This window comes from Sminthopsis crassicaudata, chromosome 1 (assembly GCF_048593235.1).
Source record: "Sminthopsis crassicaudata isolate SCR6 chromosome 1, ASM4859323v1, whole genome shotgun sequence".
Taxonomy (NCBI): Eukaryota; Metazoa; Chordata; class Mammalia; order Dasyuromorphia; family Dasyuridae; genus Sminthopsis; species Sminthopsis crassicaudata.
The window spans coordinates 671,103,432-671,118,070 of record NC_133617.1 but is presented as its reverse complement, the minus strand read 5'-3'; the positions used below and the strand labels follow the sequence as shown (position 1 = coordinate 671,118,070).

Here is a 14,639-nt window from a genome sequence, read left to right as displayed (position 1 = left end):
CTCTCTCTCTCTCTCTCTCTCTCTCTCTCTCTCTCCCTGTGTGTGTGTGTTTCTCTATCTCTCTGTTACTCTCCAACTTTCTGTCTGTTTGTCTCTTGTCTCTCTGTCTCTTTGTTCCTCTTCCCCTCTCTTTTCTCTCTGCCTTTCTCTGTGTCTCTGTCTATCTCTGTCTCTTTCATTGTCTCTGTCTGTTTGTCTGCCTGTCACCTGTCTGTCTTTCTATATGTCTTTGTCTCTCCATCTGTCTCTTTGTCTGTCTCTCTCCATCTGTCTGCCTTTTTCTGTCCCTGTCTCTTTCTGCCTCTCTGTCTATCTGTTTCTCTCTGTCTCTGTTTCTCTCCCTGTCTGTCTTTCTATCTCTCCAAGATATAACTGGGTCAGTGAAATGTAATTTTAGAGGGCAGGCACTAGCAGTGGACAATGATTTGAGGCAGCAGCTAGACCCTGAGGACTTGGCTTCCAGACCTGTGACAACCTTCCGTCTGGGGGAGCCCTGCCTCTCATCTGCTCCCTGGGGTGCCTGGGAACTCACTATCCTGCAGAGTCATTTAGCTGGTATTCAGAGGCTCTGTCAAAGCAGGCTTGGATGCCCGAATCCTTCCACAGTCGTTGAATGATGTCAGACATCTCCTTGGGCATTGTGCCCTCCTCGATAGTGTCTGCCATATGCATTAGCTTCCTTGCATCATCCTGGGGAGTAATTAAGATCATGGTCAGTACATGCTGGGGTGGAGGTGGGGAAAGACAGGGAAAGAGAGAATGAAAATCAAAGTATGGGGCTGATAGAGCCTGGGACAAGGATTAGAGGTGGGACAGGGAGTTAATAATAGAAACTCTCTCCCTGACATATAGACTTCACTTGCTTAACCCAGTGATCCCTGTCCTATCCTCCCTTTTCTGAATGACCTTGCCCCAGAACTCTAGGTCCCAAGGCTCCCAGACCCATCTCTACCTTAACTCATGTATCCCAGGTCTCCCTGCTTCTCGCCACTTTCCAGGTATCCTTGCCCCCACACTCTCTGAGTAAGCCTATCCTCTCCCTTTCTGGGACTCATCTGATTTATGGTCCTATCAATGCTCTTCCAAACCTCCCTGATCCATCTGGGTGACCAGATCAGAGGTCTCTGCATCCCTACAAGGCATTTTACCCCCATCCTGCCATATTCATCCCCAGTGATCCAGATCCTACTTATCTGACCAAGTTTCCCTGCTGGACACCTTTTTGAGTACTCAGGGCTCAGGACTCCCCCCATTTTGGTAAAGTGAAAAGAATTCTAAATTCGGGTGTGGAACTGGATGTGTCCCCTCTCTCAACCTCAGTTTCCCCTCTGGAAAATGGAGGGTTGGTCTCGATGACCTCTATGGTCCCTTCTAAACCCAAAATTATGATTCTACTAGTTAAGTTCAAGGCTTCCTCTGTGAACCTCCACTAGCAACTCTATCTTGCCCATACCCTATTCCTGCTAATCCTGAGCCTTACTTGTCTGGCCGAGTCTCCGTACTGGATGTTGAGGGTTGTCATGGCTCGGACAATGGCTAGAATGGACTGTAGGGTGTTGCCATAAATGATGGCAATAAACTCTAGGCACTCCTCCAGGGAGTAACCATCTTGATGGATAATTCTGGGGACAACCAAGAAAGAGTAAGATCAGCAACAGGTTGGAGTCATGCTCATTACGGAGGTGGGGAGGGGCAGGACAACAACTCTGGTTGTTGTGGGAGATAGTTGTGGGAGAGAGATGGGGTATATGTGTCTGTGCAGACAGAACTGGCACATGTGGAGTCTTCCATTGTACCATCCAGGAGGGTAGGAGGAGAGGGAAAGTATATAAGGAGAAACACTCACTTCATCTGCTTAACGATGGTGCTTTTTCCAGATTCACCAGCCCCTAGAGACAGAAATACAAATGTACTGTGAATCTGAGGGCATGCCCTCTCTGAGGACTGTGTTACCTGTATTGGATAACATCCCCAGTGCCCGGCACCCTAAGTGCCACATGAGTGAATAAAGGCCTATGAATAAACTAATGGGCCGAATGGAGTCAAAAACACAATTGGAAAAAAGAATGGTGAATGCTAGACCTTGAGACAAGAGCTGTCCCTTAGCCAGTTGAGCTGTCTCCAAGAGATCCATGGTAGGGCTAAGGAACTCAAGGAGTATTCCTTCTCCAAGGGAAGGATATCCAGGGCACCATCCATCCTTCTATATTCCCTCTAGGTAAGAATAGGACCTGGTGCTCCCCCATTCCCAATGGGTCAGGGCATGTAAGGTGAGATGTCTGAGCAAGGATCACCCTGAGAGGCTAAGAAGGAATTAACTTCTTTCTGGGTTGGGCCTTGGGATCCATGTATTCAATCTATTGAATACATGGGGGCAGGGAGAGGAGGAAAGCAGGAATTAGAGAAAGAAGAAAGAGAGGGGGGGGAGAGAGAGAAAGAGAGAGAGAGAGAGAGAGAGAGAGAGAGAGAGAGAGAGAGAGAGAGAGAGAGAGAGAAGAAGAAGGAAGGAAGGAAGGAAGGAAGGAAGGAAGGAAGAAAGAAAGAAAGAAAGAAAGAAAGAAAGAAAGAAAGAAAGAAAGAAAGAAAGAAAGAAAGAAAGAAAGAAAGAAAGAAAGAAAGAAAGAAAGAAAGAAAGAAAGAAAGAAAGAAAGAAAGAAAGAAAGAAAGAAAGAAAGAAAGAAAGAAAGAAAGAAAGAAAGAAAGAAAGAAAGAAAGAGAAAAAGAAAGGGAGGGAGGAAGAAAGAGAAAAAGAAAGGGAGGGAGGGAGGAAGGGAGAAAGTAATGAAGAAAGGAAGAAAAAGAAAGGAAGAAAGAAGGGAAGAAAGGAAAAAAAAGAAAAGAGGAAACAAGGAAAAAAAGAAAGATAATTAGAGCATTTATTAAACTCTTGGTATATGTCAGATAACCCTAGGGGATAGAAATATAACCCCCCAAAAATGTAGTCTCTATCTTTACTTTAAAATTTTTTTAATCTTTATTTTTAGAGGCAATCATGGTTAAGTGACTTGCCCAGGATCACACAACTAGTGTGTAACTGAAGCTGAATTTGAACTCAAGTCCTTTCCAACTTCAAAGCTGGTACTCTATTCACTGTGACCCCTAGCTGCCCTTGTCCTTATATTTTAATGGAATATTTTTTGAAAGGGGATGGGATGGGAGAGGGGAATTGGGAAAGAGTTAATGGGATCAGAGATCAGGGATCTATCCCTGAACTTCCCCTTTGCCCCACAGAGTATTTTCTGCTATGACCCAAAGGAAACCCTGAGATTCCCCATTATTCAACTAGACAGAGACAGGTGAGGGATTCAGTAGCTAACCGTTGGACTTGGAATCAGGAAGAACTGAGTTACAATCTTAACTCATGCTCATACTAGCTTTGTGACCCTGAGCAAATCACCTAACTTCTGCCTTAATTTCCTCATCTGTCAAATGGAGATAAGAAAAGCACCCATCTCCCAATGTTACTGTGAGGATAAATGAGATTATAATTGTAAAACACTTACCTGGGTTCCTGGCACATAGTAAGTATTACATAAATTTTAGCTATGATGATGATTAAAATCACTTTGCAAATCTTAAGGATATTGTTGTTATTGTTATTAATTCAAAATTCTATTGTACTAGACAGGAAAATTTTGGATAACCTCATTCAATTCCCATCTGTGAGTATTCCATCCAGCAGAGAGATGTCCTTGTGCCGTTGAGAGGACTTTGGGTTCTCAGGGGCTACATCAGGGGATGGAAAGCTCTAGCAATTTCTACCAGAGTGGAAAGGACCACTAGGTGACAGACAGAGCTTGCTATCCCAGACAAATCCTGCTAAGAAGGGAGAGGCTGATATGAGCAGGCTGGCCACTAAGTGATGAATTCTCTGGCCCTGGTGACCCATGAAACAATACAACAAACATGCCCTGGGAATGTGTGTGTGTGTGAGCCAACCCTTTGTAACTTAATACCCACAGCGTTTTAAATGTCCTTGGGGAGTTGGGCTAGTTGAAGAGCCCTCTGGGGACCACAGTGAAATGAAGATCTGAGACTCCTAGGAGCTTAGGGCTGGAAGCGACCCTAAAGGTCTCCTTATGTTACTGAATTTGAGTGAAGGGAAGTGACTGCCTCAAGGTCATGTAAAGATCAGGGATGGGATCCCAAATCCAATTCTCTTCCCAATCCAGTAAGTCAATTCTTCTCTAAGATTTTGGCTATCTCTGATGTGAACTAGATTTATTGTTTATTTTTCAGTCATATCCAACTATCTCATTTGGGATTTTCTTGGCAAAGATATTGGAATGATTTGCCATTTTCTTCTCCAGATCATTTTCCAGGTGAGGAAACTGAGGCAAACAGAGTTAAATGACTTGCCCAGGAGCACACAGCCAGTCTGAAGCCAGAGTTGAATTTGGGAAGATGAGAGTGAGCTGGGATGGAGCCCAGTATTCTCTATCCATTGTACCACCTATCTGCCCTGGATTACATAGATGGGATTTGCATAGAGTGAGTTGATTTTTATTCTTATTACAAAAGTATTCTTCACTCTACAAAAGGATTCTCCCAGAGCTCCTTCTTTTACAGAGTGACATCCCAATGGTGCATTTAATTACTTATTTATAAACATAGAAGACCAGAGAACTGTCAGGTTTTAAGACTTAGCTTTGTTATTCGCTGTGTGACCTTTTGTAGTTCAGTTAATCTCTCTGTGCCCCTCTAGCCTCTTATGTAAAATTAAGAAGTCGGATTGGAAAGCCTTTAAACTGTCTTTTGGCTCTGCTATGCTATGATTTTTGGGATTTCCTCACTTATGAAATGGGGATGATAATCCCTGCCCTGAGTCCCACCTTGGGTAGAAATGAGCCCTAATAGAATAGCCATCTGAACATGCTTTGTAAACTGAAATGTCCCATACATGCACGGTAGCTTGGTATTACTGAATTATAAGCCTGATTTACGTTGAGGTCCTAAGCTAGAAAGCACCTTAATAGTGTAGAATGTTACCCATACGTTGTCTCTAGATCCTGGGCTTTTTTTTTTTTCTTGTTGGTCTGGGAACCTAGGAGATGTGATTTATCTCTAAATTATTTGAGTGGTTGACTGACTTTCCCATGGTCACATAGCTGGGAAATATGAGAAGTGAAATCTGAACCCCATTATTCCCATTGCCAACCAAGTCTAGCACATTCACCACAGACTACTTACTGTTCCCTTCCATTTTCCATATGCTAAAGACTTAATCCATGTTTGTTGATTTGAATTAAGTGGAATAAAAATGGGAGTCTTAGAACACAGAAGGGCTCTTAGAGGTGATCTAGGTTGACCCTTCTCACTGTGCTATGAGGTCAAAGAGAGAAAGGAAGTTAACTGCCTATGGTTCCATAGTCTGTTAGTGACTGATTAGCATTTGAGTCCAGGTCTCCTTAATTTATATACATTTTCAGGAGCTTGGAGAGGCCTCAAGCAGAGCCCCTGGACCTCTCAGCACCCCCAGAGAAAACATCCAATTTTTGGGAGAAGAGGCAAGAATGATAGAGGCCATTGGATTTAAAAGGGCACCTCTGCTTTCTCCATCTATACAGTTGTTGATTTAGTCTGTGAACATTTGGGGTTATCTGTTCCATCCATAATCTTAAAGCTGAGTTAGTCTACACTCATCAGATAGTATAAAGAGTAATTATTTTCTTTGCAAAATGCCCTCAGGCTGGAGAGAATGTAATTATCTGCTTTAGAAAAGCTTCTCTGTTTAGGGGCTATTATTCATTTTCCAAAAGGCTTTTTTCCCTTTCCAGAAAGAGTCCTTCAGAACTCCCAAGTACAACATTGAGAATAAGGTTCAGTGGTCACCAAGCTGTGTGGGTGTTCCCCAATTATATAAAAGGAAGGGGCCTCTGGAACTCCTGCCAAGTTTATCAGGAAGGGGACAGCATCCCTTGGCCCAGATTTCCTTTCCTTGCAATGGAATTGACTTGTTTCTTCTCTATCATTCCTGCCCATTCCCACCTCACCAAGTATGTAGAAGATCCCTGCCCCAAGACCCCTTCATTTACCCAGCAGAAGCAGCTTCACGGTCCTAGCATCTTTCTCAGCATCTTCTTTCAGTCTCTTTTCCAATTCCCTTGAATGTTTCTCCTCAGCACTGGCTCCAGCCCCCATCTTCCTGGCAGGGCTGGAGGGTGAGTGAAGGGTGGAAGGTGTGGACTAAACTCTTCAGGAGATGGGGACCTACAAATCTGGAGTAGGGCCTCTGGCCCTCTTCCCTGAAACCCTCTCGGACTTCGGAAGTTTGAGGACAGAGTGTTGGGCCCCTCTACACCTCCTTTCTGCTGGGGACTGATTAACAGGATTTAGGGGCAAAGGGGCTGTCTGGGAACCAATCAGGGCCAAGGACAGGTGAATCCGGCTCAGGAGAGCCCTTGTCCCCCTCCTCCCCCCAGACATAATCAGGAAATGTCCCTGTCCCCAATCCCTTACAAGCTGACTCTGTGTTTTCCCCCTTCCCTCCAATCTGGGGGCATCTTCCTTCTCAATCCTGGAGAGACAAGAAGCTTTCCCCACCGACTGAGGGATTGTCTTTTTCCATGCATATCCTGAGCCTTTAGCATACTGCTTTACACACAGTAAGCGCTTAATAAGTGCTTTCCCCCCTTCATTTGTTAGGAGAAGCCAGAAATATCCTTGAACCTGGAGATTAGCTCCAATTCCCATTTTGGACCTCCCTGGAACCTTGTGGATGAAGGAACAAGAAAAAGCAATGCTTGAACAATGGTTCCTCCCCCCATCAACAACAGAACTCAAACTCAGAGACATCCAGGGATGAGAAGGCCCTGGGAGGAGTCTGTACCCCCTACCCTACATCTTCTCTTCCCTGTAGTGTTGGCAGACAGAGCCTTCCCCATTGCTCCAAGATGATGGACTTGGACCCCTTGCTCTTGGTCTCCTTCCTGGGGGTGAAGAGAAATGATTGGGGCTTGAGCCCCAGGACACCAGATCCTGGGGTGCCTGGGGATAAGAGTAGGAAGGGGAACATCTAAGACAGAATGGCCACAAATGAGAATGCAATGATTGTTTATTGTGCCTGTGAGTATGTGATTGGGTACAAGAGCCGTGAGGGCATCTGTAATGTCATTGTATGTTTATATGTGGCTATATTTTGGTGTGTGCACATATATTTCAGTCTTCAGATATGCATGTCTCTGTGTGTATTTAGGTGATTCACTAGCTCTAGAGTTTGTTAGAGTTAGGTAGGGAAGAAAGAACAGGTGTATGGAAAGCACCTACTGTGTGCCAGACAGTGTTAATGCTTTATAAATATCATCTCATAGGGCAGCTATATCTATATCTATCTGTCTTTCTATCTATCTATCTATCTATCTATCTATCTATCTATCTATCTATCTATATCATCTCATTTGATCCTCATAGCTATTACAGGAGATAGGTGCTACAATATCCATTTTACAAATTGAGAATACAGTAACTTGTCCAGGTCACATGGCTACTAAGTATCTCATTTGAACTCATATCTTCTTTTTATATTTAATAGTTTTTTTTATTTTTCCCTGATACATGCAAAGATAGTTTTCAGCATTCACCCTTGCAAAACTTTGTGATCCAAATTTTTCTCCCTTCCTCGCCTAGACTTCAAGTAATCCAATATAGGTTAAATATCTACGATTCTTCTAAACGTATTTTCACATTTATCATGCTGCTCAAGAAAAATCAGATCAAAAAGGGAAATAAATTAAAGGGGAAAAAAGGCAAGCAAACAACCACCACCACAAAAAGGTGAAAATATCAGTTATGATCCACACTCAGTCCCCACAGTTCTCTCTGGTTACCTGAATCACCTCATTGTTGCAAAGAGCCAAGTTCATCACAGTTGATCATCCCATAATTTTCTTGTTGCCGTGTACAATGTTCTCTTGGTTCAGCTCACTTCACTCAGCATCAGTTCATGTAAGTCTCTCCAGGCCTTTCTGAAATAATCCTGCTGGTCGTTTCTTACAGAACAATAACATTCCATAACATTCATATGCCATAATTTACTCAGCCATTCTCCAACTGATGGACATCCACTCAGTTTCCAGTTTCTACAAAAAGGGTTGCCACAAACATTTTTGCACATGTGGGTGTTTTCCCCTTTTTTATGATCTCTTTGGGATACAGACCTAGTAGGAACGCATATCTTCTTGACTCCAGGGTTGTCAGAATCCACTGTACCACCTACCTGACCCTCAGGTCAGCTATTCCAACCTGATTATTTTACTGAGCAGTAAACTGAGACTCAGAGAGGAAATACAGAACCACTAGTGGACTAGCACCCTTTTTACTGTACCAAGGAAAAATTCTACAAACATTTTCTGAGCACCTTCTATATAGGTTCCCTGGTCTAGGCATTGCAGGGGATACAAAATGGATAAGATTCCAGATCTGCCTTCAGGAAATTGGAGTAAGTGGGAGGTGGCAGAGCGGTGGTAGACCTGAGTGCTGCCCTTTGGGAGCCCACACACAACCTGGAGAATAGAACCTGGAAAGAATAGCCCAAATGCTATCTTCAGGAAGTTCCAATCTTGGGAGGAGAAAAATCTTACACAGAGAGAAATATGTCCATGATCCTCCAGGATGGGCAGACTTTTAGCTAATCCAAACTGAGGCCTCCCCCCCTTCTTATTCTGGGAAACTTCCATCTATGTTGTCCCCAGAATATCAAGGATCCACACAGTAAGTGGGAGGCTTCCTCTGGTTCTTTTAATATCTTGAGGGCTCAGCAGTTGGGCAATCCATCTGGAGTCTCTCAATCTTGATACGTGCCTTTTTTCCCAGAACACAACTCTTCGGTATTTTCTTTAACTAACACTTCTCTGATTCAATTTTTTTCCACATGGCAAACATTTGACCCGTGTCTACTTTGTGCAGAACACCTTGTTTGGTGCAGGGGAGATCTCGAGTTGAGCTCAGAGATGATCTCTTCCCTCAGTGAGCTTAGAGTTTAATAGCAGGATATGACAGGTACACAAATTTAATACTTTGATGGACACTGATGAACGTGACCTCCTCACTGTGAATATTCCCACCAATGAGGCAGACCGAAATGTTCGTGCCCTCTCATCCTGGAGACTCTTGTCTACGTCCTGCATTGAGGAAGGACGAGAACCCTTCTCCAGTTCTTTTGATGTTGTGTGAACACCAATGGAGTTGTCCATTGGTTCACGACCAGACCATCTTCTTTCCTGGTCACATCTCTCTAGGGATATTATCTGGTAAAATTGTTGGCAATAAACAAATCACTGACATTATAGTGTGGCCAGCGTATAAATGTGGCAGGGCCCTTCCCTTTGCCTTTTGGCTTATTTATCACTTGGATTCCCTCTAGATCAAGGCATCCTAAGGTTTTTGGAAGCCATAAAACACGATCATTTTGGCAGAAGTAAACAGGAAGTCATAGGAGGTCCCAGCGTTTTCCTAAATGGGAGCTCACCCCATCTCCTGCAGCTCAAGACCATAGGCTCACATGCTTTAGAGCTAACGTCCACTCCCCTAGTTTTACAAAGGACAGAAGGGAAGTGGCTGGGATAAGGTCACATTGGAAATAATGGGCAAGGATCCTCTGACGATAAATCCATGTTCTGTTGTCATGGAAGCAGGCTGACTTTCTTCCAATCCTTTTTCTGTCACTGACATTGCCATGAGGCATGACCTTGAACGAGATTCTTCTGCTCTTTCAGACTCAGTTTCACCATCTGTAAAATGAGATGTTTGTTCTCATTCTCTAAGAGATGATAACTTCCCATCATCACCTATATGGACTTGCAATCTGACCACTGGAGGGCAGCAAGTGCTCAGAGACAGAGTGTTCTGGGAGGCTCCAGTTCAGGTGGAGGGTCAGGCTAAACAATTTACAGTTATCCCACTTTTACCCTAACAAAGTTGGCCATAAGCTGAAATTTCGGAAAATCGAATCTTGCCTTTTTTCTGATACTCTTTGGAAAGATGCCCTCATTTTCTTTTCTTCTCCCTTTCCCGTCATGCTTCTAGAGGGCTTTTCCCCCCATGTCTCCTTAGCTCATCCTGATAGCCAGGCGTGTATAATTAAGAGATCTGAGACTCTGAAGGGTTCATCTACAGCTAGAAAAGACAGAAGAAGACGTCCAACCTAACCTTTCATTTTACAAATGAGGGAACTTAAGTCTCAGAGAAAAGTTACTTATCCAAGGTCACAGGTACCAAATAGAAGGGTTGGGGATTCATCTCTGGGCCTTTTGGCTTTAAGTTCTGGGTTCTTTCCATTGTTCTCTGTTAGAAAGAGTTTCTAGGGGAGCAGAGAGGGTTTCCTGATTCTGTCCTTCCATCGTCACTGCCCCTGCCCACCTTGGCGCAGGTAAATTGGGGATACGTTTAGCTGGTGCCACTCAGGAAAGCAATGTGAAGCTGGCTCTGACTAGAGCTTCATGATGGGTGAGGGGACTGGGGCTTGGATGACAGCCTGGCAATGCCCATGAGCTCCCCCTTGCATCACAGGCGCAACCCAAGGGAAGAAGGAAACCAAGACTCACTGACCCTCTAAACCCTTTCCCCTTCAGTCACTCTCAGCAAATATCGTCTCTTCCCACCATGACCTCCAAATACGTGCTCTGACTCTTCCTTGGGCTAGATCACCTCCATGTGCCTCAGTTTTCCTATCTGTGAAATGAGTAAGTTAGATTGTGGTATTTAAAGGGCCGAGAACCAGGGTTCAAATCCCACCCTTAATGCCTGCTGCCTGAGCAAATCCCTCAATATTCCCTAGCCTCAGTTTCCTTATCTGTAAAGTGAAGGAGTTAGAGTAGGTAGAGTAAGTTCCAAATCTCCAGTCCAGGCAGAGGCTCGGGCTGAGAGTCCCTTTCTCTATACCAATGATCTTGGGATTCTAGTCTGACTTGACTACCAAAAAGAACTAGACACTAAAAAGTTTTGAGTCTTCTTCCAAACTTCTTTAGGGAAGAACGTTATCTTACATCAAGGCACAGTCCGAGAGTATCTTTGTCTGCTGAAAGTCTTCCCAGCCTCCAGAGAGCAGTTTCAATGCCTTCCATGCAGAATCTTCCCTGATCTCCCTCCGGCTCACTGCCTGTCCCGTCAGACCTCACATAGCACTGGAGGCAAAGGCTTTGAACGCTCCTCCCCTTTTTATTTTTGGACCAGACTAGTGATTTCATTTATCAATGTAGGGTGATGAATTTCCTTGGCAATTTGGAGTCTCCGAGAGCTGCCTACGGCCCCTGTCTAGGGCAACCACAATCAGTGGGAACAAAGGGAAGATCCGAACCCAGCTTTTCCTTAGCCCAAAGACAGCTCTCCATCCACCATGCAAAGGAGTGTCCCTTCACTACCTTTATTCCGTACTCTTAGATACTGTCAGGATCTAGGTAAAACATTCATTATTTGTATGGAAGGAAAATTGGATTCGCGTTCCAATATTGTCTCTGGGGACGTCATTTTCCACATCTGGGCTTCAGTTTCCATTTTGAAATAAGATTGGACTAAACCCAACTTCAAGTTTCAAATCCCATGATATCTCCACCCCCTTTCCTAGATTACAAACTCTACCAGGTCAGAGATTACTCTACATTTCTCTGAAATTTGTTGCTGTCTGTGCTTAGCACAGGACAGCATACAGTAGGGATTTAATCAAGGTTCACTTAATTAAAGTCTGGACTGTTTTACACACACACACACACACACACACACACACACACACACACACACATACACACACACACACACACACCACCTCTGCTGCTTGCTGCTGACTTTCTTCCTATGACCTGGGAAGTGTCCTCAGCACTGGTTTTTCCTTGCCTCAGTATCCAGAGTTCCTCGCTCCACTTCCATGGTATCAATGATAGCCCTCTGCTTGAGGTGTCCCACTTCTCTGCTACACTGACACTGAAACATTTAGCTTCTCTGCCTTTCCTGGCCTCTCTTCAGATCAGGGGGCAAGTTAATGACTTACTGTAACACATCAATGTACCAGGGTGCGGTGTGTGTGTGTGTGTGTGTGTGTGTGTGTGTGTGTGTGTGTGTGTGAGAGGGGGGGGGAGGGGCAGAGACAGAGACAGAAAGAGACACAGAGAAAGAGAGAAAAGGAAGGAGGAAGGGAGGGAGAGATAATGACACACAGGGAAACAGAGATACATAGAAACAGAGGATAGAGAGAAACAGAGACACAGAGAAAGTCACAAAGACAGAGACACAGGTAGACAGACAGACACAGAGATATACGCAGAAAAAGACAAGCGTACAGACAAAAAGAACAGAGAGACACAGAGACAGAGAGACAAACACAGAAACAGAAAGAGACAGGCAGACAGAGAGACAGAGATGAAAACACACACAGAGAAAAAAGAGACAAAACAGAATGACAGAGAAGAGAGACAGAGACAGAAAGAAACAGACATAGGCAGAAAGAGATAGACAGAGAGACAAAAATACAGACATAGAACAGAGAGACAAACACAAAGACAGAGACAGACACAGGAACAGAGACAGACAGGCAGACACAGGGACAGAGATAAAGACACACATAGAGAGACAAAGAGACAGAACAGTGACAGACACAGAGAGGCAGAAAAACAAGCAGAGAGACAGAGACAGACACAGGCAGGCAGACAGAGATAAAGACAGAGAGACACAGAGAGACAAAGAGAACAGAGACAGAGACACACTCAGAAACAGAGGAGAGAGACCAAGACACAAACATATACAGAGATTCACACACACACAGAAGAGACAGAGAGAGGCAGAGAGAACATGCTGTCTTATGAAGGAACCCATAACTTCTCCTCACAGGAACCAGTGGCCAGGGAGGGAGAGAGTCCAGAATAAAGAGCTCAGAACCTGGTCAGCACACCTTGACTTTGCATCTTGGCTCTGCACATCCCAGGTGTGTGACACTGGGTATTTTGCTTCTTCCCTAGACTTTCCCTCTTCTGCTCATCTGATAAAGCTGATGAAAACAAATGCCCTAGCCAGCCTCAGAGGGGCCTGCCAGATGAAACATTTTGTGAAGCTGAATCTGCCAAGGAGGAAAGCAGCCAGGTTAGGAGAGGGAGACAAGTTCAAATTCTCCTGCCCCTCCTAGCTGTGATCCCAGGAGAATCACTTAAATCTCTCGGTGCTTTAGATAGCTCTCTTAAGATGACTGAGCAATCTTCCTTCACGACATGACTGTTGTGGAAGTATATTTACTTTCTTTTTTTCTTTTCCTGAAACTGGGGTTAAGTGACTTGCCCAGGGTCACACAGCCAGGAAGTGTTAAGTGTCTGAGACCAGATTTGAACCCGGGTCCTCCTGAATTCAGAGCTGGTGCTCTACCCACTGTGCCCCCTAGCTGCTCCCAGAAATATATTTAATATGATTATACATGTACCAATCTATATCAGATTGCTTGCTGTCTTGGGGAGGTGGGAAGGGAGAAAGTCAGGAGAAAAATTTTGGAACTCAAACTCTTATAAAAGTGAATGTTGGGGGAGGGCAACTAGTTGGTATAGTAGTTAGAGCACCAGCCTTGAAATCAGGAGGACTGAATTCAAATCTGGCCTCAGACACTGAACACTCCCTAGCTGTGTGACCCTGGGCAAGTCACTTAACCCCAATTGCTTTAAAAAAAAAAAGTAAATGTTGAAAACACTTTACATGTAATTGTAAAAAAATAAAATATTAATAATTGTATATGGGGGGGAATATACACATCTATAAGATCACTAAAAAAAAAAAAAAAAAAAAAAAAGAAAAATGATGATCAGAGGAGTAAGCACTGACCAGCACTGGTAGGAGGTTCCTACCACAATAAAATCAGAGGCCCAGTCTTTAAGCCTCTGTATTGTCCCCTACTGCATCTGCCATGTAAGTGTGCCGTCTGTGTGGGTAAATAGACTGCTGTCCCAGTCTAAACCGACATGGGCAATGGCAAGTAAGATAAAGAATTTTTTTTAACCCAGATCCTTCTGGCCTGAGTTATCTGGGAAAGATACTGGGAAACAGTGGATACAGAGAAAAAACATGAAGGAAGCAAGTTTCATGATATAGTGGAAATTGTATTGAATTAAGGGTCGGAGAACCCATGTTCAAGTGCCAGCTTTGCCACATACCACTTGTCCAATTTTGGGCAAAATAGGAGCACTGCCTTCTAGGCTCAGAGGCAAACTTGGGCTGGACAAAGATCCTTTGTGCAGCCTTCATTTTGGCTTGATCATTTGTTCAGAGTTTACCTATGCCGGTGCTGGAAATAGAAAGGAATTTGTTTATTGTCCTCAGTGTCTGTCCTCAGGGAGCTCACACTTTGGGACAAATGAGCATTCAGGTTTGATTCGGAAGATTTCTAAGGAGGCAACACATTGCACCATGGGACAGCTTTAATCACTAGGATTTTTTTTTTTTTTTAACTGAAATCTCCATTTGCCACTTGAACCCAGCTCCAGGTTCTGTTCTCTGGGGCTGAGCAGAATAACCCTAATTCTTTTTCTAAGGCAATCTTGTCAGATAGCTAACTGACCCTTTAAATCTTATTTTTTTCTTCAGGCTAAAGTATTTGCTTAACTCAAGGGTAGTTGGTCTCCCTGGGTCTCGGTGCCCTCATCTATAAAAATGGGGTTCCTGCCAGCTTTGACTTC

General features: G+C 44.1%; 1 protein-coding gene across 1 annotated transcript in view; it reads right to left on the bottom strand.

Annotated features, from left to right (window-relative positions):
- The window catches only part of GNAT1 (G protein subunit alpha transducin 1), a 13,740-nt gene extending 7,434 nt beyond the window's left edge, over positions 1–6,306 (bottom strand). The window contains exons 1-4 of the mRNA XM_074283308.1: positions 6,036–6,306; positions 1,847–1,889; positions 1,481–1,622; positions 533–690 (exon numbers count right to left, since the gene is read on the bottom strand). Of these exons, the coding sequence (XP_074139409.1) occupies positions 533–690; positions 1,481–1,622; positions 1,847–1,889; positions 6,036–6,141 (449 nt within the window). The 5' untranslated portion in view covers positions 6,142–6,306. The remainder of the gene's footprint in view (positions 1–532; positions 691–1,480; positions 1,623–1,846; positions 1,890–6,035) is intronic.
- Between the last annotated feature and the right edge of the window lie 8,333 nt (positions 6,307–14,639).